This window comes from Cladophialophora psammophila (genome assembly GCF_000585535.1).
Source record: "Cladophialophora psammophila CBS 110553 chromosome Unknown aczJe-supercont1.1, whole genome shotgun sequence".
NCBI lineage: Eukaryota > Fungi > Ascomycota > Eurotiomycetes > Chaetothyriales > Herpotrichiellaceae > Cladophialophora > Cladophialophora psammophila.
Window position 1 is genome coordinate 2,394,963 of NW_006912922.1, and position 13,148 is coordinate 2,408,110.

Sequence of the window (13,148 nt, forward strand, 5' to 3'; positions counted from 1 at the left end):
TCCCTCACTTGCTCTGTTTATTCGCGCGCAGCGGAGGCTTGCTTTGTCTCCTGCAGACTTACCCAGAGAGGACAGACTTTCGCCGAACCTATACATATTTATTATCCTGTGAATCTCCGTTGACGGGCCTGTGTACGAGCATGGCGGACCGGCGATCGAGCGACAAGCAACGGCGTGGCCCGAACCATGCGGGGTCCCCGATTAACTGCCCCAGCGGTTGCAAGCTCCTCCATGAGCTCGGCGACGACCTTAATCTGGCGTCCTGCGAATGCGCCGACGGTTATTACGATCGAGACCGTCAGCGCTTCTACTCTGGCAGTGATGTCCGTGACGGCAAATCTCCTGAGACCCGTGATCAATATCGGAAGCGCGTCGCAGGAACTAATGCCGATCCCAGGGTGAACGGCCAGGGTGATTATTTTCTACCAAGAGATGGGATCAGATACGACGTCCTAGAGGATCTGAAGGGGGCGCTTTTCGGGAAAGACACCCAGATATGGGAACATGAATTAGTGGGTTTGCGCCCATTCCTTCTCTATGACGCCGACTCATTCGTCTAGAACGGCCAACGAGGTTGGTTAATTCGGACCCGAAGAGGCAATTATCCCATGCAGGTTAGCGGTCGAGAACATATTGACGGTCCTATCCATGGACTTTAGGCCCCGGCTGACCATCACAAGGCAATCATTGAGCGACTACAGAAGAAAAGTCAAGACGAGGAAGACTCAGGTCGTCCCTGCTCCAAAAAAGCACCGCCTTCCGGCGCATCAACAGCCAGGCGGCCTCCAGAATTGCAGCCAACGTTCTCATCACCAGGTGCGCCAGGACTTCCATCAAGCTCCAGTTATTCTGCCGGTCAGTCGGCTATGGGATACGGGTTACCATCGTAAGTCCCCTAACTGCCCTCGAAAGTTCGACCTGTCTGACCGTGCAGAAACCATTCGTCACGACCCGGGACAACCCACCTCCACGCACAAAGCAGTCGGCAGAGCGCGGTGGAAGCAGATGGCCGAGAACTGAGCCCTTTTGGGAGCAGTCAAACCGTTGTCTCCTCTCGAACGACGCTTCCTCAAAATATCACTTCAAGCCTCCAAGGCCCGCGACGGCAGCAAAGCGGGGCCATGCCTCCGCCGCCTCCGTCGAGTCAGAGGGACAGAGAACGGCGGCATAGCCACCTCTCCCAAGATACTCGAGGAAGCACGAGCAGTCAACTGTCCGAAGAACCTCAAACAAGAAGCCATGTATCACCTCGTGTTGGCGGCGAGTACGGCAGCGACGATGGCGGCGACGACCCTTTCAGCTCCGAAAGCCGGTCATCTCGCACCACCAGACCTGCTGAGTCTAGGAGGCAACCTGTTCACCCTGGGCACACTACGCATGGTAGGACAAGTCAAGCCGGTCCGCAGGAAAGCACTCGGGCGCCTAACTACATCCCCATAAGTCGGGGCCCGGGAGGAACTCAATTACCGGTCCCCGGGAGGAACGATGGACGAAGCCAACGGAGCGTTCAACATGGTCGCTCTTCGCATGACGACCTGAGTGATGTGCCGAGGGCCATGACAGACCCCGTAGAAGAACCTACCTCCCGAACCACACGCCCTTCCATAACGTCGTCATTACCCACACGGACGAGAGGCACAGCTGGTGATGAAAAACAGATGGGAAAGCATCCACGGGGATGAAGAATAAAAAGGATGGATTACCACGTACCACAATCGCATAGGTTCGTGGTTACGCGACGTAATAGACGAGCACAGGACAGTCACTGGTGCAGCATCATGTACCTTGACATATATTCATACAATGAGGGGGATCGATCTGCCTGCATGGTTGGCCACCCGTTAGGTTTCCGGAGGTCTGTATAGTTTTGGGATATTGCGCGGGTCCCTCGACGGAATTGTTTAATATATGCTACCTAGGTATATTACAGCAATAGCTCCCTGCAGCCGCAGGGGCGGTATCTCTGTTTCCCTGGTACCCTGTTCGGTACGTCGCTCAGATATCTCAGGGACCAAAAAAGTTTGTTGCTAAAAGTCACCAGCCCAAGTGTTGTTCTTTCAACGCCAAATGGACCTACTACATCGCACCTCTTTGCATCCCCCCAACAGGAGCTTCCAGATCTAGTACCCTATATGCACCATTAATACTCTATCGTCTCCTCTGTGAAGAGGCTTGCTCAAGCGGAAGATCTCGAGATATGTAGACGTTTCAACGTCAGCTGCTGACTCTTTGCCCAAGGAGGAGACTGCTCCACCCATGTAATTATGTGTGCGAAGAGGCCTATCTGTTCTTCAACAACACAGCCATCGATGCCCCGACGGCGGCTTTCACCTGGGGGCCAGTCGAATCCAGCATGTGTCGGAGATCCTGATCGTTCGACCCGAGAGACATGGTGGATTCCAAATCTGTTTCTCTTGCATCGGGCATGCCTCCTCATAGAGGCCCAAGGATTGAAACACGGCTTTGAAGATGGCGCAAAGCTTGTGCACGAGGTCCTAGTAGCTGCCGGTAATGGGGAGAAGGGCCCAAGAGAAGGCATCGTCCGCTTACGGGAAAGATACAAAGGAGCGAACGCTAGTTGAGATTCCGATTTCCATTACACAGGCCCGAACGGCGCGGAATTTGGAGATAAAAAAGCAGGACCCCTTCGTCCAACATGGAATGCACAGGTGCAGGGAAGAGTTGAAGGCACAAGGCCGCCAAGTTGAAGTCGCAACCGCCCCAGTCGTTGTTTAGCACGGCATCTTCAATCCATTGGATATGGCTGCCCACTTGTGGGGGTCAATGCTTGTGCAATCATGCTGAACATATATTCACGACGAGTGTATTATTGCAGAGCATGTCACCCCGTCTCACTACTTCCTCGCCTCTTTCAAACTAGCCGACCAAAACTCGCTGGCCTAGAAATGACAGGTGGCCCCATCGGTTTGGGAGGGCCCCAATCCATGTTGGCAGTCTCATTTTCTCCAATAAAATGGGAATCCAAAGGTGTAAGCGCTCCAATCTATGGGCATTGGACGACATGGAACTTCCGAGAGTCGCTCGGTGGGAGGATAAGATTAGCTGAGAGGTTCCAGTATCGCTCGAGGACAACATCACAGGATCAATATCTCTCGAACAGGTAAGGTTGAGAAAGACCGTACATGGTGAGAATCCAAGACTGCTAGTGGGCGGCTGGACACTCCTTGGATCAACTTGGTTGCAATGTCCAGATGTCAGGAACCAGGTAACGCGGTACCAGGTCTGATGGCCGATGCTGAGCTGAGTGTGGAACTTATTCCAGAAAACGCCTGGACTGCAGTATCACCGCAATCCGCACATCGACCCGCCTCGATTCCACGGGCTTGGGCTTCATACGCACCGAGATCTCGGCTGCATTTGAGTCCCAGATTGGAACGTTTCATGCCCAGCGCCGTGCTTTTGCGCCACGTTCAACGCGGCGAGGACAATAGTTCCAGACCCTTAATTCCGGTTCCGAGTCGTGAGGTTTCGCCTTTGAGACCCTGACCAATGCCGCAAGCTGGGAGATCTGGCGGCGGAGTGGGAGAACCGAACGACGCTCTTGGTTCTGGAAGATACATCTGACACAATGAGAATAATTCCAATGCCCCTAGTCGAGAGAAAAGTTCTGCAATGGATATGTCCAGGGCAGCGGCTTGAGGGACAGGGTAGAGACTCTTCAGCTTCAGCTTTTTGATAAGGTCACCGAGGACCAGAGCATCACATCCTGGGCTTCGGAGGCAATGCTGCTCTCCACTTTCATAACTTTCAATCGTGTTGTTAATGTATTTGAGCATGTCTTCGATAATCGATAGTCGCTGAGATTCGATCTCGCCTGCAGGAGCGCAGTGTCAGATCTCTTGCAGCAGTGAGGTAAAGATGTACTTACTGGCAATTGCGGGTGGTATTTGGAGTCCATTATCCTCAAAGCGAGACGTACAATTATAAATGACTGTCCTGGTCAAATCTTTGTATTCGGATATTCTTCTGAGAACCCAACAAATGTAGATCCAATCGGTGAGACCTGGAAATGACTTGTCTCTGGCGGGCCATTGGCTATCGAACCAGAGATCTGTCCACACACATGTAACTTCATGGAGCTCGTACTTGTCAACCAGAAGAACAATCTCAGAAAACAATGTGTAGCCGATTTCTCGCGGGACGTTTCTATTCAAGCCATGTATGATACCAAGTAAAATCAACATAGCATCGGCATCGTCCTTAGGCAACGGTATTCTTGTCAACTTCTCAAGCCCCGGCTCGATTCTCTCCTGAAAGTTGCCATCGAACATGGCACGAAACACTCTTGACGCCAGCGTCAGATGTTTCGAGGACACTCTAGCCTCGATCTCCTGATATTCATGGGACGCCGAAGTCCCTGCAGCAGAAGTGCCATCAGGCTGCTTTGTGAAAGTCTCAAGCTGCGCATCCGCACCATCTCCGAGTTTCTTGGTGGGACTTTTTCTGAAACCACGGTCGACGCCAGATGCGGTGATGCTTCTGTTGAGTACCAGCAGAATATCGCCTTGAGGGTCAAACATATTTTTGGTCGTTGGCAGCCAATAGGTCCAGCGACTGGGCAATAAACCTGTACCCATTGGCTTACTCTCGGTACCCTGGGAGCAAGCAAGCCGATACGGAGAATGATTAGCAAGTCGACTTGGGCACACAGGTGAAAGTTATGTGGCGGATGGGGTGGTCGACAACGGCCAGGTTGAATGCGAGGCAGTGAAATGGGAGAAGCGAAGAACGACCCCCTTGAGCTCCAGGAAAAGCACGACTGTGAGCTGGTGCGGCCAAGAAACGCGATATAATTGCGACAATTACTAGTAACCTGGGCACCAAGTCACCATCCACGTCAGGCTAGAGCAGAGGAGACAACCCACACCAAAAGTCGGTCAGTCTCTTTGACCTGCCTTCCAGGCATGTAGGGAAGGGAAGATATAAGAGCTTATCAGCGCACTGGATTGTGAAACTTCCCCCTAGTCGCTATGAGCGTCTCAAGATGGGGCTTACCGGGCTCCCAAAAACCTGCCCCCTTCTCGCTACCTATACCACTGAAGTCGAAAATACGGACATTGATTCTTCGATCGTGCGCCACGCTGATGCCTATTCCATTTCATCCCTGAGAGCTCCATGCATGTGTCACTGTCATCATCACATCATGAAAGTCATGCTATTCGATTGCTCCGAATATGTTCCTGCCGAGTATACGCCATCGCAAAAATCCGATAAAGTTGAACACGGCACTCTTTCGAATCGTTCTGCTCAAGCCAGATATTTGTATGAAGGTTTCGCTGGATCAGGCCCCCTTTCTAAGTACTCCTTCTCTATCAAAGCCTCGATCTTTTTCTTGATCATATTCACATCGGGTTGGAATCGCGACGAGATTTGAGCCAGAGTCTCTGTCATAAGCTGGGAATGCGATAGACTCTTGCGCGACTTCATGATACGAACAATTGCCGCCTCGATGACAATCCCACGCTCTTCTTCTGTCCGCTTCTGGGTCGCGCGGCGTTCCTCCTGGTTCTCAACCCTGTTGCCGCCACCTCCAGCAACTACGCTCACTTTGATCTTGAGAAACTGGCTGGTGAAGTCTTCATTGAAAAAGAATCTGTCCAAGGGCTTGATATCTTTCGACACAGGTTCTTTCCGGAGAACTCTCCACCTGTTCACCAACGACAGCGATTGCAGGTTGCGGATGAGCTCAGGCTTGGGAATATTGGTCTCGGCTGCAATCTGCTCAAAAGTAAGACAATCTCCCGGTGGGAGATCATTGAAGAGCATGAGAATGACCATGGCATAGGTCGAGACGTGGAGTTCATATCGTCGCGTCTTCCCGCCATTTGTGAAGGTAGCTCTCATGTCAGCGTCACCCAGCCCGGGCATCCATGTCAATTTTCTACCAGTATGCTTATCAAGGTAGAACTTCTGAAACCTCTGTCGTACCTGTTCGACCGGAGCTGGAAATTTGCACTCGTTTCTGGTACCGTCATCGTCGGATTTGCTAAGCGTTTCAAACGGCCAAATAGTGGTAGTCAAGACCCTGCAATCCAGCTCAACGCGTTTTGGATCGGGGTCGCCGAGTTGGTTGACGTATTCTCTGTATTTCATGTTGAGATCGTCCGATGTCTCTGTATCTCTAATCAGACCCTCCAACTTCTGGGTGAATTGGTTGCCAATCTTCATCTTCATCTTTGAAAGCATTTGGCGTTCCATTTCTCGACTGACGGACTTCTTCATCAGGAGGCGCTTGGCCATGTGCCTCTTATAATACGTCTCGAACGTGTCTTTGTTCGCGAGGTACTGGAGAAGTAAGATACCGTTGTCGAGAATTGTGTCAACCTCAGCATCACTCTTGTCTTTTCCCCCCCGTTTGAGATATTCGTCAAGGAAAAGAGACAGATGCTCGGGGCTTCGCTCGTTGATGTTGATGAAATCTTGGAATGCATTTTCCAGGCCTTTTTCCAGTATTGTATCTTTCTGGAACGCTTCAATCCAGAGCCTGTCGAGCTTCGCCTTTAGGGCTAGGATCTGCTCCGCCCACACGATGGCGGCCTGGGTCTGTTGGCTCAGCGCCTTCTCCTGTTGAATGCCTTTGCCGTCAGCACCGGATTTCTGGGCGGATTTTGGAGCAGGCGTGGCATCGCCAATCACATTGGCAGCCTTGTTGATCTCCATCCCCAGCTCTATCACGCGCTTCTTGACCACGTCCTTCAGCGCAGTTTTCCGCGGATCCACTCTGGCAACGAGCTCGAAAACATTGGCAAGATCTTGGACCTTGTCATTGTCCAACATATTCCGCACTCCAGTACCCTCCATATTGATAACATCGCGAATATGTGCCGAAATTAGCTCCCTTTCGACCACAGCCTTGATTTTTTGTTCCGTAATTTGGGAGATAGTCTGCTGGCACCGCTCTTGTTCTTCGGCCAAACGTTTCCTTGCGTGCGTACAAAAGGTACTTGCGTCAGCCTCAACCAACAAAGTTTGACCTTCGGTGGCGTAGAATTCGCGGCTCGCTTGGAGGAATTTGGGTTCGAATGATGTGAGGTAGACTTTGCTGGGTTCGTCTTCGGTGAATGTTTCGTAGAGGCCCTCCAGCATGTAGCAACAGGCACGAACTAGCGGTCGATCAATGATTTCACCTTTGCGTTCCATCCTGATCATGTCAAGAAGAACGGTCTCTAATAGAGAGAGCACAGTGATCGTCGGGTCGTCATGCAAGGGAGTGTTGAGTACCTGGGTTCGAAACAACGCCATCGAAGCTGCAAAAGTCGGGGGTCTCTTCTGCTCTTGAGCAAACATGCGATCCTGGCCGGGCTATGAGCATCGTATCAGTGCACCCGAGAATGTCAAAGGAAACTAACCATATACATGAGAACATCGGTAATCATGCCGGTGCAGAGTTGATGGTCGGCAAAGGCGTCCTTCAGGGCTCTGATAAATCTCTCGCCGGCCACTCTGCTCTCCTCAGATTGAATGGTGGCATTTTGATCCGAGCGATCAGCCAAGAGAGTCGGCGTTATGAGTGAGTATATCTTCATGCGAACGTTATCCCGCAGCCATGTCTCTATTAGCTGTACCACTCTATCGTACAGCATATCCTGCTTTTTTTTCAAGACCAGTTTGTATGCATTGCGGAAGAGTTCTTCGAAGGAGAGCTTGCAAGCGTTTTTGGCAAATATCTCTTGGAAGGCGATGGATAGTGTGTTCCATGTTGAATCAAAGTCGACATCCTCTTTAGCCAGACCCTGATTGCGGGGCACGTTAGCAATTGCCAGACACGAATACATTTTGGGTGAGAGTGACGAGCCCAAAGGATTTTAGCAGGAACATTGCAAGATAGAGGGAGTCAATGTATGACATTGAAGTGAGGCAGGTGGATCAACAGGCGTCTAGCTGAGCGAACAAAGAAGGTAGAAGCAAACTTCTGCCGGACCAGGGTGCGAATCGATTTCAGAGCTGAGGCACGTACTCTTCTCGGGGCTCTGATCTTAGGGCCGCCTTTCTTAGCCAACATGATGGGCAGGACACATTGCCCGCACCAAGCCAGCACTCAACGTCGGGTTGTTTCCAAGAGGCTGAGAGGGTGCTGAGTCGAGGTGCAGTTCGTGGAGAAGCGTTTTGGGGAAGTGCTGTCGTGGGACGGGGACGGCAAAACGGTGCCTCAAGAGATGGTGGTCCGAAGTCGTCCTCAATACCCAGTATACGCCAGCTCGAAGAAGAGGTCAAAAGAAAAATGACAAAGAAAAGGCCGCTCGTGCCAGTTGTCGTGTATTGACTGTGACTCGTCTCGACACCACGGCTGGTGAAGCGCCTGGCTGCAGGTTGCCGATCCAGTTCTGTCAGTGCGAGGTCGCGTCGGCATCAATTCGGGGCGCAGGCCGGATCGGAAAAACAAAAGACCCCTCTCGGAAGAAACCTTCGTCATCGGCGGAATGCCTCAACCACTCCGTAATTCTTCTTCATCCACATCTCCTCTCTTCAGAGGTTTCTAGCAGCATGCGATTAATATCACACGCGGCCCGAAGGGCTGGAGGCAGCGGCTTCGCGTCCCAGTCAGTCAGGGCCTACTCCCGTCTGTCGTCACTCGCGTCGAGAACTCCACAGGTTTGGCGACAACCATATTCGCCTAATCGTCCATTTGCACCTATCAAACGATACAACTCTTCATTGTCTGTACCCGGAGCAACACCACGACAGGCAGAAGAACAAAATGAGCCTTCCTACGAACTGAGCTTCACCTGCAAACCCTGCCTCTACCGGTCGACCCATCGCATCACTAAACATGGCTACCACCGCGGAACGGTTCTGGTGACCTGTCCGTCTTGCAAAGCCCGCCACGTTATCGCCGACCACCTCAAGATCTTTTTAGACAAGAGCTCAACACTTGAAGATATATTAAGGAAGAAAGCAGCGGCCGGCCAAGATTTCACCAAACTATTGAAAAAGGGAAGACTAGGCATCCGACCGGGCGAATTGGTGGGCAACGAAGGTGAAGAGGATCTTGAGTTTTGGGAGGATGGTACCGAATCTGTGCACACCCCGATCGAAGAAAAGCAGACAGGCCAACAAGGTTGATGTGAAACTCGATTAAAGAGGCGCGGAATGCAACTGAGGAATCTCTAATGCGTCGCTACGCTTCAGTTTGACACCAAGCAGCGCGGCGGTCTGCTTCACCCCCACCGTCACAATGGCCATTCACGTTCCAATCAAGGGATTGACCATGTTAAAGTCAATCTCGTTGAAGCATCAGGCCGTTTGTTGCCAACCACTCTTTTTGATCAGACTCGATGTCATGTGATGTCAAAGGTCCACCCTCGAGATCAGGAAACCCCAATCGACACTCATCTCCTCTCCGCCACGCCGAGTTCTAATCAGCACTTGACGAACCAAGTGTCCAAAGAGCTACCTCCTTGAGATCAAATTGTACCTCCCGTTATCCTCCGGTAACGAGAGGACTCATACCTGAAGACGTGGTTTTTGTACCAAATGATGTACCGGATATGGAGCGCTTGGAGATTTCTCTTCGCCTGGACCGGAGTGCTAGATTCGTTTGCAGAGGAGTGATTCGCGGAAGAATGTACAAAATGTATGTATGAATATGATCGAGGTTCTAAGAATTGATACTTCTAATTTCGAACACTTCATAACTAGCGTACCACTGAGCGATGATTTCTCCCCGCGAAATCCGAAGTCTAGGAAACTACTCTTTTCGTGACCTTGACGCCAATGTATGCTGATGCGCTAACGAACAGAAATCGTCCCTCTTGCTCTACAGGTGACCTTTCTCTAATACCCATTAAGAACAGTCTCTCTGACCAAATACACCCTCGCCTCCCAAGGGGTCAAATACCTGCCCACCTCCTCCTCCCCTTGTCTGAGATTACTGACCAACAACTCCTTCTTCATCCCTTCCAAGCCATGCGGGTAATGCAACGGCTGGAGGTCGTCGGAGAAATTGAGAAAGACGAACAGCTTGTGGTGCCCGTCCGGGTGGGCCTTGGTGAAGGTGAAGACGTCCTGGTCGAAGAAGTCCCAGACCTCGAAGTCGGTGCCGAAGACCATGAGCTCGGCGTGCTGCTTGCGCAGCGCGATCATCTTCTTCCAGAAGGCCAGGGGGGAGTGCGGGTCGGCGCGCTGCGCGGCGACGTTGACGGCCTCGTAGTCGTCGTGGACGCGGATCCAGGGCTTGCCGGTTGTGAAGCCCGCGTTGGCGGACGCGTCCCACTGCACGGGCAGGCGGGCGTTGTCCCTGCCGACCAGCTGGAGGCCCTTCATGGCCTTCTTCAGCCAGAGCGGGTCGTCCTTGTGGCGGGTCTTGACGTCGTTGTACGCGTTCAGCGAGTCGATGTCGCGTAGCTCTTCGACTCCCCAATGTTCCGGGTGGTTGTACATGCCGATCTCCTGGCCTTGGTAGAGGAACAGGGTGCCCGTGAGAGTGCACATCAGCACGGCCAGCATCTTGGCCGCCTTCTCCCGCCATTGCGGCTTGTCCGTGGCGAACCGCGACAGGCTGCGGCCTTGGTCGTGGTTCTCCAGAAACACCGTCGTCCAGGCATCCGTGCCGCGGATCAGATGCTGCACCTTTCGAATCGCCTCCTTGAACTGCGGCAGAGTGTGCCGGACAGTATGGTGCTTTTTGCCTCCACCCCCGTTCGGGGTGCCCAGCATAACTACGTCGAAGTCGAACACACAGCTCAGCTCTCTCGCCTCGGCGGAGACGTATTTCAACACCTCTGCCGCTTCTGTGAAAGGTAATTCCCCGACCATCAAGATGTCACCGTATTTGTCGAGGACCTGTTGACGTTGCTCTCTCAGCCATTCATGCATGCGTGGGCCGTTGATGTAGTGGTCCTCCGCAGGCTGGAATTCTTCTCCATGAAGCCTCGTCACCGCGTCGGGAAACAATACGTCCTTGGAGTACAAATTGCAGGCATCCACTCGAAAGCCGTCGATGCCCTTGTTGAGCCAGAACTCAATGGCGGATTTGTAGATCGCTTTGCGGGCCTCCTCATTCTCCCAGTTCAAATCCGGCTGCTCCTTCACGAACAAGTGGAGGTAATACTGGTCTCGCTCTTCGCAGTACTCCCATGCACTGCCGCCGAAGATGGATCGCCAATTGCTCGGTGGGTGTCTCTTGCCGTTGATGATTTTCGGGTCCCGCCAGACATACCAATCTGCGTACTCGTTGGTCTTGCTTTTGCGAGATTCCTGGAACCACGCGTGTTGGTCGCTCGTGTGGTTGATGACCAGGTCCAGAATCAGCTTCATCCCCCGGTCGTGGCACTCCTTGATCAACCGATCCATATCGGCGACTGTCCCATAAGGGGGATAGACATCCTCGTAGTTGGAAATGTCGTAGCCCATGTCCTTCTGCGGCGAGTCGTACATAGGTGACAGCCATATCGTCTCGACTCCGAGGTCTTTCAGGTACGGTAATGTGCTGATGATTCCCGGGATGTCGCCAATTCCGTCGCCATTGGTGTCTTTGTATGAAGCGGGCCAAATTTGATAACAGGTGCTGGCTTTCCACCAATTCGGCTTTGACGCAGACATGTCCTTGTCAACGACTTCACAAATGTAGGGCTCGATCGAACTTTCTTGAAATTATATAGTATGGGGAGAGAAAGAGAAAGAGAAAGTGGCACCGAAAGTATCAATTCAGGGCAGCGGGAGAGGAGACGGGATATAGCCTAAAACGTCCTGGATAAGCGATTGCAGTAAATACCTTTGAGCAGGGGTTTAGACCATGAAGAACAACGGACCGCCTTCTCGATGAGTTATAGAGGCCCTAAGGGGCACTCTATCTCAGGGCAAAGTTGTGAGATCACACTCACGGCGTAACCATCGAAGTTTTATTCGGAGAAATTCCAAGGGGCTTGAGGTTTTGGCGGTACGTGCTGCAACCTTGGAAGCATGTACCCGGGTTACTCGAGAACGAAAAGCCTAATGGCCGTCGAGCTTGTCATTCACCCGCCTCTGACTTTCATGACTGACTTTCATTTACCTTGCATCAAATTTTCTTCATGTCAGCCGCGACATTACGTACTCAGGATTTTGTGGCAGGGCAGGATCCTCCTCCGATTCGCCTTATCCCAGAACACACTACAACGAACGGCATTGAAAGCGGTCGAACCGAAAGCTCGATTTGCCTACAAAGCTGCTGTATTATCCAGCAGTGTGCAATCAAGAGACACGCGGCGGTCGTACAGAAGCTGCTTAGCACGGGAAACGTAGATGTCAACTGTCAAGATAGGTACGGCAGGACCGCATTGTGGTGGGCGCCACGGAACAGACACGAGGCGGTGGTTAATCTGCTCCTTGAGGCCGATAATGCGGATATCAACCACAGGGACACCAAGTACAACAGGACGCCGCTGGAATGGGCCACTGAGAACGGCCACGATGCGGTGATTAAAGCGCAGGTCGAACACGTCGAAGAGAACGCCTATTCTAAAGTCCTCGAGCACAAAAGGCCAGCTCGATCGAAGATGAAAGTATCCGACATGGATTCTGAAGAGGAGGACACAGAGTTGCACTGAGCGATCTTCAACCAAATCGACACCGATAAAAATTGGCTCGTTTCGCGAGATGAAATATTCTTTCATTTCGCTCGTGAGGCTGGCATGACATACGACGAAATCGCGAGCATGATTCGAGAAAATGGTCTGGATGGTGTCGAAAGAGTCCACTGTGAGATCTGGGCCTGGTCCTGGTCACTAGCACAACGTTGTTAATCTCTTCATCCAGGGGAACAATTCGACGACTTTTTGATGTCTTCAAGGCGTCGAGACCAGGACCAACTTTAAGATCTCTTTAATCGCTGCGACGCTGATGGCGATGGGTTTATAGCTCCAGCAGAGCTCTGCTCCGTCTCAAGAGCTAGAGGTGAAGATGTGACAGATGATGATCTGAATGCCATGATTCGAGAAGTTGATGAGGATAGTGGCGTCAAACTAAACTGTAAGGTCATTGCTCTCTTTTTTCCTGAGAATTTATTGATTTCCCGTTTTATCTGGATGACGAATTTCGGGGCTTGTGCGTAACACCCTGAAGACCCGCCATTCGACCAGACAAAGCCACACTAATGCCATGTCGCTTCTTCTCAACCGGCCGGACGGGGTCCCAAAGGAGAGTAGGGG

General features: G+C 52.0%; 6 protein-coding genes across 6 annotated transcripts; 3 read left to right on the forward strand and 3 right to left on the reverse strand.

Annotated features, from left to right (window-relative positions):
* Positions 1-140: 140 nt before the first annotated feature.
* A1O5_00818 (uncharacterized protein) lies at positions 141-560 on the forward strand (the record flags this gene model as incomplete). The annotated part of the gene is made up of 1 exon (XM_007741437.1): positions 141-560. The coding sequence occupies one exon, from the start codon at positions 141-143 to the stop codon at positions 558-560; it is 420 nt and encodes a 139-aa protein (XP_007739627.1).
* Positions 561-3,431: 2,871 nt separating this feature from the next.
* A1O5_00819 (uncharacterized protein) lies at positions 3,432-4,541 on the reverse strand (the record flags this gene model as incomplete). The annotated part of the gene is made up of 2 exons (XM_007741438.1): positions 3,432-3,835; positions 3,890-4,541. 2 exons carry the CDS (start codon positions 4,539-4,541, stop codon positions 3,432-3,434), a joined length of 1,056 nt encoding a protein of 351 aa, XP_007739628.1.
* Positions 4,542-5,268: 727 nt separating this feature from the next.
* A1O5_00820 (Cullin 3) lies at positions 5,269-7,796 on the reverse strand (the record flags this gene model as incomplete). Its single annotated transcript, XM_007741439.1, has 2 exons — positions 5,269-7,314; positions 7,371-7,796. The coding sequence occupies 2 exons, from the start codon at positions 7,794-7,796 to the stop codon at positions 5,269-5,271; spliced, it is 2,472 nt and encodes an 823-aa protein (XP_007739629.1).
* Positions 7,797-8,505: 709 nt separating this feature from the next.
* A1O5_00821 (uncharacterized protein) lies at positions 8,506-9,084 on the forward strand (the record flags this gene model as incomplete). Its single annotated transcript, XM_007741440.1, has 1 exon — positions 8,506-9,084. One exon carries the CDS (start codon positions 8,506-8,508, stop codon positions 9,082-9,084), a length of 579 nt encoding a protein of 192 aa, XP_007739630.1.
* Positions 9,085-9,795: 711 nt separating this feature from the next.
* A1O5_00822 (glucan 1,6-alpha-glucosidase) lies at positions 9,796-11,562 on the reverse strand (the record flags this gene model as incomplete). Its single annotated transcript, XM_007741441.1, has 1 exon — positions 9,796-11,562. One exon carries the CDS (start codon positions 11,560-11,562, stop codon positions 9,796-9,798), a length of 1,767 nt encoding a protein of 588 aa, XP_007739631.1.
* A 470-nt stretch (positions 11,563-12,032) lies between these two features.
* Positions 12,033-12,548, forward strand: A1O5_00823 (uncharacterized protein; the record flags this gene model as incomplete). Its single annotated transcript, XM_007741442.1, has 1 exon — positions 12,033-12,548. One exon carries the CDS (start codon positions 12,033-12,035, stop codon positions 12,546-12,548), a length of 516 nt encoding a protein of 171 aa, XP_007739632.1.
* Between the last annotated feature and the right edge of the window lie 600 nt (positions 12,549-13,148).